The 13,919-nt window shown below is 41.7% G+C and overlaps 1 protein-coding gene across 1 annotated transcript; it reads right to left on the minus strand.

The window, feature by feature from the left end:
• Positions 1-768: 768 nt before the first annotated feature.
• Positions 769-13,156, minus strand: LOC115201666 (uncharacterized). Its single transcript, XM_029765481.1, has 5 exons — positions 12,789-13,156; positions 12,420-12,520; positions 7,167-7,262; positions 2,266-2,433; positions 769-1,963 (listed from the first exon to the last, which is right to left on the minus strand). Exons 1-5 carry the CDS (start codon positions 12,859-12,861, stop codon positions 1,772-1,774), a joined length of 630 nt encoding a protein of 209 aa, XP_029621341.1. The 5' UTR covers positions 12,862-13,156; the 3' UTR covers positions 769-1,771.
• Between the last annotated feature and the right edge of the window lie 763 nt (positions 13,157-13,919).

Raw genomic sequence — 13,919 nt, forward strand, 5'->3', positions numbered from 1 at the left:
TAATAAAAGTCTAAAGTTCAATATGTTGCCATCGCATTTTCACTTCTACTGATCGTTTTGTCACAAAAAACTGTTACGTTAAATAGTAAATGTGCCTACTCTGCAATGGAGGCTGGTGGGGGGAGCTGTAGGAGGACAGGCTCATTGGTCTTGGCACGTTCGCTCTAGCCAACAGCTTGTAGATACTAGTCTACATGATGAGATTATTATGGATAGGAGCAAAAATATTTGTTTTTGTCAAATGGCAGTCAAGCATCAATCACCAGAATAAGACCCTCAATATTTATTGGTAAGGAGCATCAAGCTCATCACTATGCACTTTCACCCCCCTGTGAAGTTCATCATTTATTTCATCTGTATTCTAATAAACTGCATGGATTCCCCAGTCGTAGTGGGAGGACCACACACACCATGTCATCGCGTGACTCCAAGTTTACTTCCATACGATGGTTGTTATATCAATATTTGTGCATAAACGAGTTTCCACCGCCATTTCTCGCATAACACATTTTACAGACACAAAAAGATCCCACCATGTCGAACGAACAAATGATCTGTCAGCATTTATAAAATTGTACTGAAACTTCTTGTTTCCTTCACAGCTGTTGTGATTTGGAATCTTTTTTATAAGGTATGACTTTACTAGCATTAAAAATGTGGATGGAAACGTGGTCAGAGTGAACTTTTTTAAAAAGCGGATAGGTAATTTATATCTACTTTAGTTCACCTATTTTTTTGCTTCAGCTATTTAACTATTACTTTCACATGTTTTTTTGTTTGATTTGGGTCACACATAATATGAATGTTTTACATAGTTACATAACGTATCTCAGTCTAAACACATTGACAAACCCATTCCAGTTTAGCCCAGGAGGTAAATCAAATCAAATTGTATTAGTCACATGTGCCGAGTACAACAGATGTAGACCTTACAGTGAAATGCTTACTTACGAGCCCCTAACCGACAGTGCAGTTTCAAAAAGTACGGAACGTCACGGTCATAAAACGTCAGGGTCATGGAGAGTTTCTCTGTGCATAGTTAGTTTGACCTGGCTTAAGACAAACAGTCCCTGGTCAACTGTTCCTGAGTGAACACACTTTGATTGTGTCTCAAATGGGACCCTATTTCCTATGTAGTGCACTACATGGGGATTAGGGTGCCATTTGGGACATAGGCATTGTCTGTCTCAGTAGTGTTAATAATTAGTGATGTGTTCAACCACAACAGCTCTCTGGTCTGGCCCTACACTCAAAGCCGCCATCATCACATGTCAGGTAGCTGGGTATTCACAGCTCGGTGTTCTTTTGAAACAAGGAGATTTAGATTTATCATTAACACGTTCAACCCGAGACAATGTCCTTGTTTTGTGGTTGTCTACGACATCGGACGTTGTGATGAAGCATAATATGTCTGCTTGTGAGGTGCGGACATCTTCTTTCCACACACCCGAGCATGTCTAGAGTTTGAAATGTAGGCTGATTTGATTATTTAGCTGATAAAGGATATCATTGCCAGTGGCAGGATATCAAGCCATTTACAGCATACAGTCATGTTAAATCCACTCACTACAGCAACAGAGACAGTCAGAGTTGAGAGCGTTAGTCTCAGGAGGACAAACTCTGAGTGAAACTGACTCATGCATTATCATGACAATGTCTCTTTCTTTGTTGATTTGTCTTCTTTTCTCTTGCAAAGGGTAGAAACATGAGTCTCTAGTTAAAATGCGAAGTTGAAAACCAGTAGTGTTCCGGCCCTCAAATAACTCCTGGTCTAGACAGAGAGGGGTTCCTGGGTCGGGCTCTGAATAGGGTGGTAGGGTGACGGGGCTACTGCCACTGTGTGTTCAAGGCTGGAGGTAGAGGTGGAGAGAGGGAGGTCTGAGGGAAGTGCCTCAACAGACTGTAGGTCTTCAGAGGAGATGATCATGGACTGGCGAAGCGTCTCCTCATACGTCGGAGGAGGCTGTAGGTACAGAGACATTTTATGAGATCAAATTTACTGTAATAAATAAATATTCTATGTATGAATATATTCATTTTTATTTGACCTTGATCTCAACAGGGAATCCCATTGAGAGCAAGGTCTCTTTTACAAGGGAGCCCTGCAACATCCTTCCACAATTTCATTGAATGTAAATGAGAATGTGTTCTTAGTCAACTTACATGGTAAAATAAGGCTTGAATAAATCAATGGCAAAATAGATCTTTATATAGGCAGTGAACAATACATAATAAAAATAGGTCCAGAACAGAGGAGTGACTGACCTCCGTTTCAGACTGTGTGGGGCTGATACCAAAGCGGTCGGCTATCATAGAGTGGATCTGTCTCTGACGGTCCTTCTTACGGACGCTCTCGTAGGACGGAAGGCGGGGCAGGATCCCATCCAGGTGATAGCTGCTGGGCTTACCGATGATAAACAGCCTCCCTGGAAGCTGCAGACACACACCAAACATGTTTATATGATATCACTTTTTCTATTTTTCAACAGTTGATCTGATTGGTCAAAAGACCAGTTAGTGGAAAAAGATCAGAATTGGGCTGCCTGTGTAAACGCAGCCTAATTACAAACGGCACTGGGCATCAATAACAATGTGAAAGCAGCTCAGATGGTTTTTAAATAGAGATTATAATAGGGAGAAGTGAATGAATTAATACCTAAATCTTGATGTGTAATAGGGGAGTGTGGGGTAAGTTGAGCCACCCTTGTTTCTAGTAAACCATACACAAAATGTATAATTTTACCGAATATTTAGGAAGAGGTCATAATTTCATGGACTTTGTGGAGGAAGTAACCACATGGAAAAAGTGTTTAAGCAAGTTAGGTACAAAAAACAAGCTCCTCTATAAGCTTCAATATGAGGTCCTAAACCTACATGGAAGTGCATCCTTGTAGCTGTGTGGGCTAATATATTTCAAATGTTTGCCTTAGGGTAGATTGAGCCAATGGCCATGTTAAATTTGAGTCAATAGTTTGAGTCAAATTGAGCAAATTGAAATGTTTTCTTCCCAGGCGTAATGCAAGGCATTATTGCTGGGATATGAGGTAACAACAGGGCCTTGCCTGTGTAAAAAGTGTTTAAAAAAGTATAAAGTGTTTCTTAGGTGTTAAGCCTGTGTTAAAACCCTCTTGAGTCCATTTCCCCCCATGGAAATATAATTAGCATAATTTAAAAAATCCCCATACAAATCTGTCTGTTAGGCTAGAGATCTCTATTATAGTTTTGCTCTACAACCCCCACAAGCGTCACTAGACTCGTCTGAAGTCGGTACCGCCGATCTGCCAACTTCTGTCTGTAGCGTCCAAACGTTTTGGGCTACACACTAATATGACCCCTCTATGGAAAGGTGACTCTTTCATTACATGCACAGTACATGTCGGTTGTTTTGCTCTAGGACGCCGACAAGCCTCACGAGACTCGCCTGAAAGTGCCCAGTACCAGTACCAGTACCAGTACCAGTACCAGTACCAGTACCAGTACCAGTTTAAAAAATGAATGGAAGTACATACTGTGTGGAAGTAGTTTAGTGCCTAAAAAAGAGGCTAAATAGGTGTAAAAAAATACATCTCCTGATCTTTATTTAATCTCTTAGATATAGGACATCTGTTTTTCTATGTATGAATCTGTTATTCATTACATTTCTATAGGCTAATAGCAGTAAGGCCAAATTCAATGTTTCATCAAAAAAAATTATAAAATACATTTGGGATACCTAAAGGGGTCGTAAAATTCCAAATCAAATAGCTAAATGATCCTTGGTATGGCCACCTAAAAATAACTCCATATGTTAGTTTAGTAGAACCCCACAGGCATAGACAATAGAGTCTAGAGGGCTAAAATATGATTGTGATTGTGTTGAATTGTGTTTGGGAAATAAAGATAGACATGGTTTTAAAAAAGTAGTGGTAATATTTCATTCAGTACAGAAATGTGTAGGCGGCTTAACTTACCCTGTCCCGCGGCTCAACTTACCCTGTCCCGCGGCTTAACTTACCCTGTCCCGCGGCTTAACTTACCCTGTCCCGCGGCTTAACCTACCCTGTCCCGCGGCTTAACTTACCCTGTCCCGCGGCTCAACTTACCCTGTCCGCGGCTTAACTTACCCTGTCCCGCGGCTTAACCTACCCTGTCCCGCGGCTCTACTTACCCTGTCCCGCGGCTCTACTTACCCTGTCCCGCGGCTCAACTTACCCTGTCCCGCGGCTTAACTTACCCTGTCCCGCGGCTCTACTTACCCTGTCCCGCGGCTCAACTTACCCTGTCCCGCGGCTTAACTTACCCTGTCCCGCGGCTCTACTTACCCTGTCCCGCGGCTCTACTTACCCTGTCCCGCGGCTCTACTTACCCTGTCCCGCGGCTCTACTTACCCTGTCCCGCGGCTCTACATACCCTGTCCCGCGGCTCTACTTACCCTGTCCCGCGGCTCTACTTACCCTGTCCCGCGGCTCAACCTACCCTGTCCCGCGGCTCAACCTACCCTGTCCCGCGGCTCTACTTACCCTGTCCCGCGGCTCAACTTACCCTGTCCCGCGGCTCTACTTACCCTGTTCCGCGGCTCTACTTACCCTGTCCCGCGGCTCTACTTACCCTGTCCCGCGGCTCTACCTACCCTGTCCCGCGGCTCTACCTACCCTGTCCCGCGGCTCTACCTACCCTGTCCCGCGGCTCTACCTACCCTGTCCCGCGGCTCTACTTACCCTGTCCCGCGGCTCTACTTACCCTGTCCCGCGGCTCTACTTTATTTATTTATTTATTTATTTATTTTTTTCACCTTTATTTAACCAGGTAGGCAAGTTGAGAACAAGTTCTCATTTACAATTGCGACCTGGCCAAGATAAAGCAAAGCAGTTCGACAACATACAAAAACACAGAGTTACACATGGAGTAAAACAACATACAATCAATGATGCAGTAGAAAAAAATAAGACTATATACAATGTGAGCAAATGATGTGAGATAAGGGAGGTAAAGGCAAAAAAAAATTCCATGGTGGCAAAGTAAATAAAGTATGGCAAGAAAAACACTGGAATGGTAGATTTGTAGTTTGAAGAAAGTTAAAAGTTAAAATATAAATAATATGGTGCAAAGGAGCAAAATAAATAAAATAAATAAATACAGTAGGGGAAAAGGTAGTAGTTTGGGCTCAATTAAAGATGGGCTATGTACAGGTGCAGAGATCTGTGAGCTGCTCTGACAGCTGGTGCTTAAAGCTAGTGAGGGAGATAAGTGTTTCCAGTTTTAGAGATTTTTGTAGTTCGTTCCAGTCATTGGCAGCTGAGAACTGGAAGGAGAGACGACCAAAGGAGGAGTTGGCTTTAGGGGTGACCAGAGAGATATACCTGCTGGAGCGCGTGCTACAGGTGGGTGCTGCTATGGTGACCAGTGAGCGGAGATAAGGGGGGACTTTACCTAGCAGGGTCTTGTAGATGACCTGGAGCCAATGTGTTTGGCGACGATTATGAAGTGAAGGCCAGCCAACGAGAGCATACAGGTCGCAGTGGTGGGTTGTATATGGGGCTTTGGTGACAAAACGGATGGCACTGTGATAGACTGCATCCAGCTTGTTGAGTAGGGTATTGGAGGCTATTTTGTAAATGACATCGCCGAAGTCGAGGATTGGTAGGATGGTCAGTTTTACGAGGGTATGTTTGGCAGCATGAGTGAAGGATGCTTTGTTGCGAAATAGGAAGCCAATTCTAGATTTCACTTTGGATTGGAGATGATTGATGTGAGTCTGGAAGGAGAGTTTACAGTCTAACCAGACACCTAGGTATTTGTAGTTGTCCACAAATTCTAAGTTAGAACCGTCCAGAGAAGTTATGCTGGATGGGCGGGCAGGTGCAGGCAGCGATCGGTTGAAGAGCATGCATTTAGTTTTACTTGTGTTTAGGAGCAGTTGGAGACCACGGAAGGAGAGTTGAATGGCATTGAAGCTCGTCTGGAGGGTTGTTAACACAGTGTCCAAAGAAGGGCCAGAAGTATACAGAATGGTGCCGTCTGCGTAGAGGTGGATCAGAGATTCACCAGCAGCAAGAGCGACATCATTGATGTATACAGAGAAAAGAGTTGGCCCAAGAATTGAACCCTGTGGTACCCCCATAGAGACTGCCAGAGGTCCAGACAGTAGGCCCTCCGATTTGACACACTGAACTCTGTCAGAGAAGTAGTTGGTGAACCAGGCGACGCAATCGTTTGAGAAACCAAGGCTACTAAGTCTGCCGATGAGGATGTGGTGATTAACAGAGTCAAAAGCTTTGGCCAGGTCAATGAATACGGCAGCACAGTAATGTTTCTTATCGATGGCGGTTACGATGTCGTTTAGGACCTTGAGCGTGGCTGAGGTGCACCCATGACCAGCTCTGAAACCAGATTGCATAGCGGAGAGGGTGCGGTGGGATTCAAAATAGTCGGTAATCTGTTTGTTGACTTGGCTTTCGAAGACCTTAGAAAGGCAGGGTAGGATGGATATAGGTCTGTAGCAATTTGGGTCAAGAGTGTCACCTCCTTTGAAGAGGGGGATGACAGCAGCTGCTTTCCAATCTATGGGAATCTCAGACGACACGAAAGAGAGGTTGAACAGGCTAGTAATAGGGGTTGCAATAATTTCGGCAGATAATTTTAGAAAGAAAGGGTCCAGATTGTCAAGCCCAGCTGATTTGTAGGGGTCCAGATTTTGCAGCTCTTTCAGAACATCAGCTGAATGGATTTGGGAGAAGGAGAAATGGGGGAGGCTTGGGCGAGTAGCTGTGGGGGGTGCAGTGCTGTTGAATGCAGTAGGGGTAGTTAGGTGGAAAGCATGGCCAGCCGTAGAAAAATGCTTATTGAAATTCATACTTACCCTGTCCCGCGGCTCTACCAACCCTGTCCCACGGCTCTACTTACCCTGTCCCGCGGCTCTACTTACCCTGTCCTGCGACTCTACTTACCCCATACCCTGAGTAAGTTATGATGAAAGACCACTTTTTTTGGACAAGCTATGCTTTCAAAACTGTAAAGTTTACATGTATTCTGATTATTACCAGGTATACACAACATCCTGAAATATATGTGGATATCTTTGTTAGAAAGAATACCATATTTCCCTTGACAGAGTGATGCTGAATGAACAAAATGGCTAAACTTACCCCACTCTCCCCTACTATGTAAAGACGGAGGCTTTTTTTCACCTGGGATCCAATGTTTCCGTGGGCCGTGGCAGCAGTACGTTCATCGTAGGGAGACACCACTAGAGACTGTCTTCTGTTGTACTGGGGTGGAGCATCCTGGGTAGGGAGAGAAGAGGGAAGACTTGTTAAAGTCTGTCTACACTACAGTGGAAAATTGTCTTAAATCTTACCAAAGTTCAGTCGGTGTAAAATAAAGTTATTCTATTCTGTTCTATTCTATCTTTACAATTAGTAACGCAGCAGCAACAACAAAGGCATGACAACAGTTCAATACAAATCTCCAATGAATTAACCTCAACCTAGGTTACTAGGCGGTGATTGAGTAACTTGGCTATAGAGCTATAATTAGATTTTCTTCAAGCCCAATAATATACTCCACTAAATTAGAATCAGTCTTGATAAGGGCTACCAGAGCTATTCTGCTGATCTGATGCATGTTATGCACATTCGACCACACAATGGAAAATGCCTTTGCCAAATTCTACAGTTAGATCCAACCGTCTCTTTGTTTATCCCTCTGTCTCGGCTCTGACACTCTGTTGCAGTCTCATGGATACCTGTTCCCTACTGATAACGGTATATGGATTTTAACATGAGACATCACTGTGCACACACAATCCCCTGGCAGCCTCCATAATATCACAGCATCATTTGTAATATAATCAACTAATACTGGTTTAACAAAGCAACAGTGTTGATATTTTCAAGGTTAATATTGAAAATGTTTGGCTTGAATGAGTGGAAGGAAAGGAGTGGGAGGCAAATGGGGCTGGAGGATGGCCTTCACTGTAACTGACTAGCATGTGATGCAAAGGAAAAACACACTCATGAAAGGTTATCTCAGATGGTTGAATAACAAATTGCTGTATATTAACAGAAGAATAACAATGTTTTTGATACAACCAACCAAAAAGTCAAAGGAGAGTTTATCTCTGGTTGCATTCTCAATAGGGGAGAAAAATATGGATACAAAAAGCAGGGGGTAATGACCTTAACCTTATCAACTGGGCTGTGCACTGCCTGCTCTCTCAGCTCTGTATCAGAACAAATACAGGAAACAGAGCTGCTCAGGGAAATATTATTCACGTAAACCTTTTAAAACAGCCACTACATCCACTAGGGTTTGGCCGGGGGTAGGCTGTCACTGTAAATAAGAATTTGTTCTTAACTGACTTGCCTACTTAAATAAAATAAATAAATAATGTACTGTACACTATAGGACTGTGCTTTACTGTACTGTGATGTACCCTAATCTACTGTACTCTAAAGGACTGTACTGTACTCTACTGTACTGTGATGTACCCTAATCTACTGTACTGCACACTATAGGACTGTACTCTACTGTACTGTGATGTACCCTAATCTACTGTACTCTAAAGGACTGTACTGTACTCTACTGTACTGTACATTATAGGACTGTACTGTACTCTACTGTACTGTGATGTACCCTAATCTACTGTACTCTAAAGGACTGTACTGTACTCTACTGTACTGTGATGTACCCTAATCTACTGTACTCTAAAGGACTGTACTGTACTCTACTGTACTGTGATGTACCCTAATCTACTGTACTCTAAAGGACTGTACTGTACTCTACTGTACTGTACATTATAGGACTGTACTGTACTCTACTGTACTGTGATGTACCCTAATCTACTGTACTCTAAAGGACTGTTCTGTACTGTACTGTACTGAACACTATAGGAATGTGCTCTACTGTACTGTGCTCTAGTTTACTCTTCTTGAGTTTCTTACAATTGAAGAAAGGGCCCATAGACTCTTGATCTAGTGGTCTTGAGACCACATAAACACATTTTTTTACTTGTCATATCCCAACTCATTGGATCTGAATCTTGGGACCAATGTCCTGGCATAAATCTTGGTCTTGGCTCCTGGGTAGTGCCTTAGTTTTTGGTTTACAAACCATAGGCATCCCAATTTGAAGAAGAAGACAATGCTCTCTGATCATTGGCTGATCACTCCCAACCCATAAGAATCCCCACCCAGTTGACAACTTTTAAATAGTGGAAGACCTCAATGGCTCAATCTCTATACTAAAACGACTTATATCCAATGTTCCCACTCATTATTTTCGTCATTGAACAAATTTCAGGTCTGCTGAGCGCAAACTTGAACGTTGTGAAAATTCTGTGCAACTTTCGGCACGCGTTTACTGTGAACACTGAGGCTGTACCCACTTTAAGTTAGTTTTAACAGTGGTCAAGTAGGCTGCTGTGGTTATTTGATCATAATGTAAACCTACCAGTGGCTTACCATCAAAAACAATGGAGAAAATACATCCCATAACATTTTAACATGGAAATAACTGTTCTGTCATTCAGCCTACAGTAGCAGCCGATGTGTGGTGTTCAATGTAGGCCTACATTCCATGGGTCTTTTGAAAAAAAACATGCAGGGCTTGACATTAACCTGTTTATCCACTTGTCCTTCAGACAAGGAGGTGATGCTAGAAACCACTTTACAAAATAAAATGCATAATTATTTCCATACCAAATAATGTCTGTCTCAAAACACAACACTGCCCCTATAAGACAACAAAAAAAGCTCTTTACCTGAATCGCTTTTCAAAGATGTCTAGAAATGTACATGTTTTATGTTCTTGTAGGAAGCAATCACTCCCCCATTGCTGACTACAAATGATCTATAACTGGGCTAATACCTCACTAACTAGCAAAGAATATGAACACAATGTGACTCACCACCTGGATTCAGTCTTACGTAGCAACATTTGAAATTGTGTTTTTTACATTGGATAAAAGTAGAGATTCAGAGCTACAAAATGGTATATCATACACTGCATTTGAGGAAAAATGGGAAAGTAATTCTGCTTTGAAAGTTGATCAACTTCTAAACTCACTTTTGCGAAAAAGGCCTTTGAATGTTTTGGTATATAGTGAAGAGCTATTCTTTGTCTACACCCGTTCAGCATTGTTCACACCCTCTTAAGGGCTCCCGAGTGGCGCAGCGTTCTAAGGCACTGCATCTCAGTACAAGAGGTGTCACTACAGTCCCTGGTTTGAATCCAGGCTGTAACACCTCCGGCTGTGATTGGGAGTCCCATAGGGTGGCGCCCAGTGTCGTCTGGGTTTGGCTGGTGTAGGCCATCACTGTAAATAAGAATTAGTTCAATTTCATTACGCTTTTTTGCAGATGTTTACTGACATCGGCCATATTCATACACGTTAGCTCTCGCTTTGATCTCAAAACAAACGCATCTACTCACGATCGCTCATGCTGTAAAAACAGTCCAGTTCAAAGTGAATGGCACAGATCCACATATGGCAATGGTCTATTTGCATATAGGCCTACTGCAGCTCTGATTGGTTATGGCGCACCAGTCTGTGTAGAGTACAGGCCTGAGTTGTGCCTGTCAATTAAATAAAATCCTACTCTGCTGCGTTCTGCCTACAACAACATCTCTTGCATAGTTAGTTTTGTTTCAGTATGTTGCAATGAAAGTGGCTAATATTGCATTGATTTGATCAAAATTCCCACAGTAAAGGAAAACGTCGGTAGTGTTAACTAACGGGGAAAACTCTAGGAAGTTGAGTGAATTTCAATATTGTGCTTCTCTGCGCAGGCTGATATTTCTTCTGTACTGCAGTCCCGGGGGAGCTGTGTGTCCACGGAAGCGTGCAGTTTAGAGGGAACATTGGTTATATCCAGCTAGAGTCCTCTATTTATCTCTATGATTGACACTTGTCACCAAAGCGCCTGTTATTTTGCCAAAAGAAAGATAGGTAAAGGGATAATTTCCACATCTAACAACATAATTAGCTAGATGCATATTTAATTAAATCTACAAGTTTGAGATTCATACAATCAACATGGAACATTTTGCAGAGAATAATAGAGATGATATTTCTCTAAATTAAATTTAAAGGTTTTGAAAATCTGGTAAAAAGTCATGTTTTGACTATTTTCTTAATTTGGTCTGCCAATAACATTTCTAATCTGTAATAGAAGGTTAATCAAAATGAATCCAAATGATCACTACTGTAGACGGTTCTCCCTTAATTTGAACTTTTCCACTTTGTTTCGGTAGTAACAAACTTAGTGGGGTGGTAATGGATTCAGGTAAATATTTCAAATATGCAATAAAAAACAAAGTGTGTGAATAGTATATATGTCTACTTGACATATGTTGGAAGATGTGTGCTGAAAGTTTGGGAGAAATACGATACAAATGTAAATTGATTACCAACCCCCAATTTACACCACGTCTGTAGAATAGCCCGTATACTGCATTACTTTTGACCAGGGCCCATAAGGTCTGGTCTACTTGCTGCAGAAAAACAAACAGGAATCTCTCTTCACCTGAACTAACTTGTGAATGTTTCATGCTAGAGCAAAAAAAAAAACTGCAAATGTATTATGACATCATTCTCCTTTATCGTATCTCGTTCTTATTGGTTACTGAAATCCATTATTACACATGTATACAAAGTTCCACAGAGTTTATAGTACTCTTATTGGTTACTGAAATCCATTATTACACATGTATACAAAGTTCCACAGAGTTTATAGTACTCTGTTGTACCTGTGTTCATATTATTTTGTCTCAGTGAGTACATAATGGTTTATGGATGTTTCTCTAGCCTCGTTTACCAGACTCCTGTTACTGTAATCAGGCTCCCAGCTGGTGAACATGTTTATGATATTGTAGCGATCCTCGCTATATGATCCACGTTACATTCCTACCAAGTGGGTTAACCCTATTGGTTGCGATGCGGAGGGTGTTTGCCTTTCACGCCAGAGACCCGGGTTTGGGATGATAATGAGCTCCTTGTTAAGGCCTGACCTTGCAGGGGTTATAGCACATGTATAATACCGTTATAGCCATTTGTAAATGACCTTAGTGATGAGATTAGGGTAAGCCCTGTAGATGTTTATATCACATTTGTAAGGTGTTTATGTCCTTACTGTGCATGGGTCTTTATATGTACAATATAACACGTTTCCCTGTTAATTACACATGTATAACATGTATAGTCTTCCTGTATAGTGTTGGATGACCCTGCATCAGAGAGGATATAAATATACATTAGGCGTTTATAACATGTTGTCCCTGTTTATAACAATAATATAGAAATTAGCTTTCATCCAAAACAATTTATAGACTTACAGTCATGCGTGCATACATTTTTGCATATGGGTGGTCCCGGGATTCGAACCCACTATCCTGGCATTACAAGTGCCATGCCCTACCAACCAATTGACTTATCTCCTTACTGTACAGTGCTGGTTGTTCGACACCCTGCAGCAGAAAGGGTCTTTCCTGTACAAGACCACGAGGAGCACGAGAATCACTACGAAGAACACCAGGCAGGACACTACAGAAATGAGGCATCAAGAACACAGACGTGACAGACGTGACTAACAAGCTTTAATGGCATTAATGTAAACATATAAATTATACATGATTCCTTTTAAATGTGTATTTATAACACATGCAAAACATATATAACCTAAACAATCAACAGTTATAACCAAACAATCAACAGTCCTGTATCAGAGCAACAGGTTTATGTAGACTGAATATATATGTTCATGGTTTAGCAGCAGTCTACTTTTTTCGTTTTTGTGACTGCCATTACTCACCGGAGGCCACGATGACCGTTAGCTGATCCGCTGTCAGTGCAGGTGGGATATTTGTCGATGCAGATAAAGACATCTTGAACTAAAATCAATCAGCATGTAAACGAGGTGCCGCTGTGTAAACGGCCCACATAAAAATGTTGGCTTTCATTTGCATGATTATTAGGCTACACCTGTCCAAACCAAGAAGATTAAAATAAATCGATATTAGCTTCCTCTTCATTCGAGGACAGAGCCCCACACCGTTGTTAAATCCAGTTAAACTGCAGCATTCTGCCACCGATCTTGCTGCTTCGATTCAGCCTGGTCTCATAGACTAGACGTAGCATAGTAAACTTAAATCAGGATACTCAAATTAGTATGATCAACTTTTTTAAAATATTTTTTTTACATTTTAGTCATTGAGCAGACACTCTTATCCAGAGCAACTTACAATTAGTGTATTAATTTTAAGATAGCTAGGTGAGACAACAACCCATCGCAATCGTATCAAGTACATTTTCCCTCAACAAAGTATTTATCAGCAAAGTCAGTGCTAGTGGGAAAAGATAGGTGTTTATTATATTATAATTTTTTACAACATTTCTTTTTTTTGGGGGGGGTATGGTCACATGAGACAGAAGGTTATTTAAAGGGATAGTTCACCCAAATTCCCAAATTACATGTTGTTGTTTTTAAGCAGTCTATGGACCAGGTATGACAGCAACCCGTCATTGTAAATAAGAATTTGTTCTTAACTGACTTGCCTAGTTAAATGAAAATAAAATCAATAAATACAAAACGTTACATTACGCCACTGGAGTTACGTTTACTATGCTACGTCTACCACTCAGTCCAGGTTGTTCGATTCTGCTGCAAAGTTGTTCTTTCCGAATGCCAGACCGCGCTAGATGGAGAGAGGGGGGTGTGCTGGGCAGCGTGTGCTCTGTGCTCTCCACAACAAAATACTACCTCGCAAACCTTTGCTAAAAAAATATTAACCCGAGACCCAATAAAATGTTATACATAGGCCTAGCATCACGTGGTCCATTCACGTGTTTGGCTATGCTACAGACCTTTCCCGTCTGTAATTTAAGATTATTTTTTTTACTGGAGATAAAAACTTTTCCAGGTTGTGAATGAGGCGCAGCCTAC

Source organism: Salmo trutta, chromosome 10 (genome assembly GCF_901001165.1).
Source record: "Salmo trutta chromosome 10, fSalTru1.1, whole genome shotgun sequence".
NCBI classification, from domain to species: domain Eukaryota; kingdom Metazoa; phylum Chordata; class Actinopteri; order Salmoniformes; family Salmonidae; genus Salmo; species Salmo trutta.

What these genes read in the sequence shown, in the direction of transcription:
- LOC115201666 (XM_029765481.1), bottom strand. Translation starts at nt 12,861, where the DNA reads ATGTCTTTATCTGCATCGACAAATATCCCACCTGCACTGACAGCGGAT. An exon ending in CGAACAACCAGCACTGTACA is followed by an intron (nt 7,263 to 12,419) that starts GTAAGGAGATAA and finishes CTCCCTACCCAG; the next exon opens with GATGCTCCACCCCAGTACAA. An exon ending in ACGGAAACATTGGATCCCAG is followed by an intron (nt 2,434 to 7,166) that starts GTGAAAAAAAGC and finishes GTGTGTCTGCAG; the next exon opens with CTTCCAGGGAGGCTGTTTAT.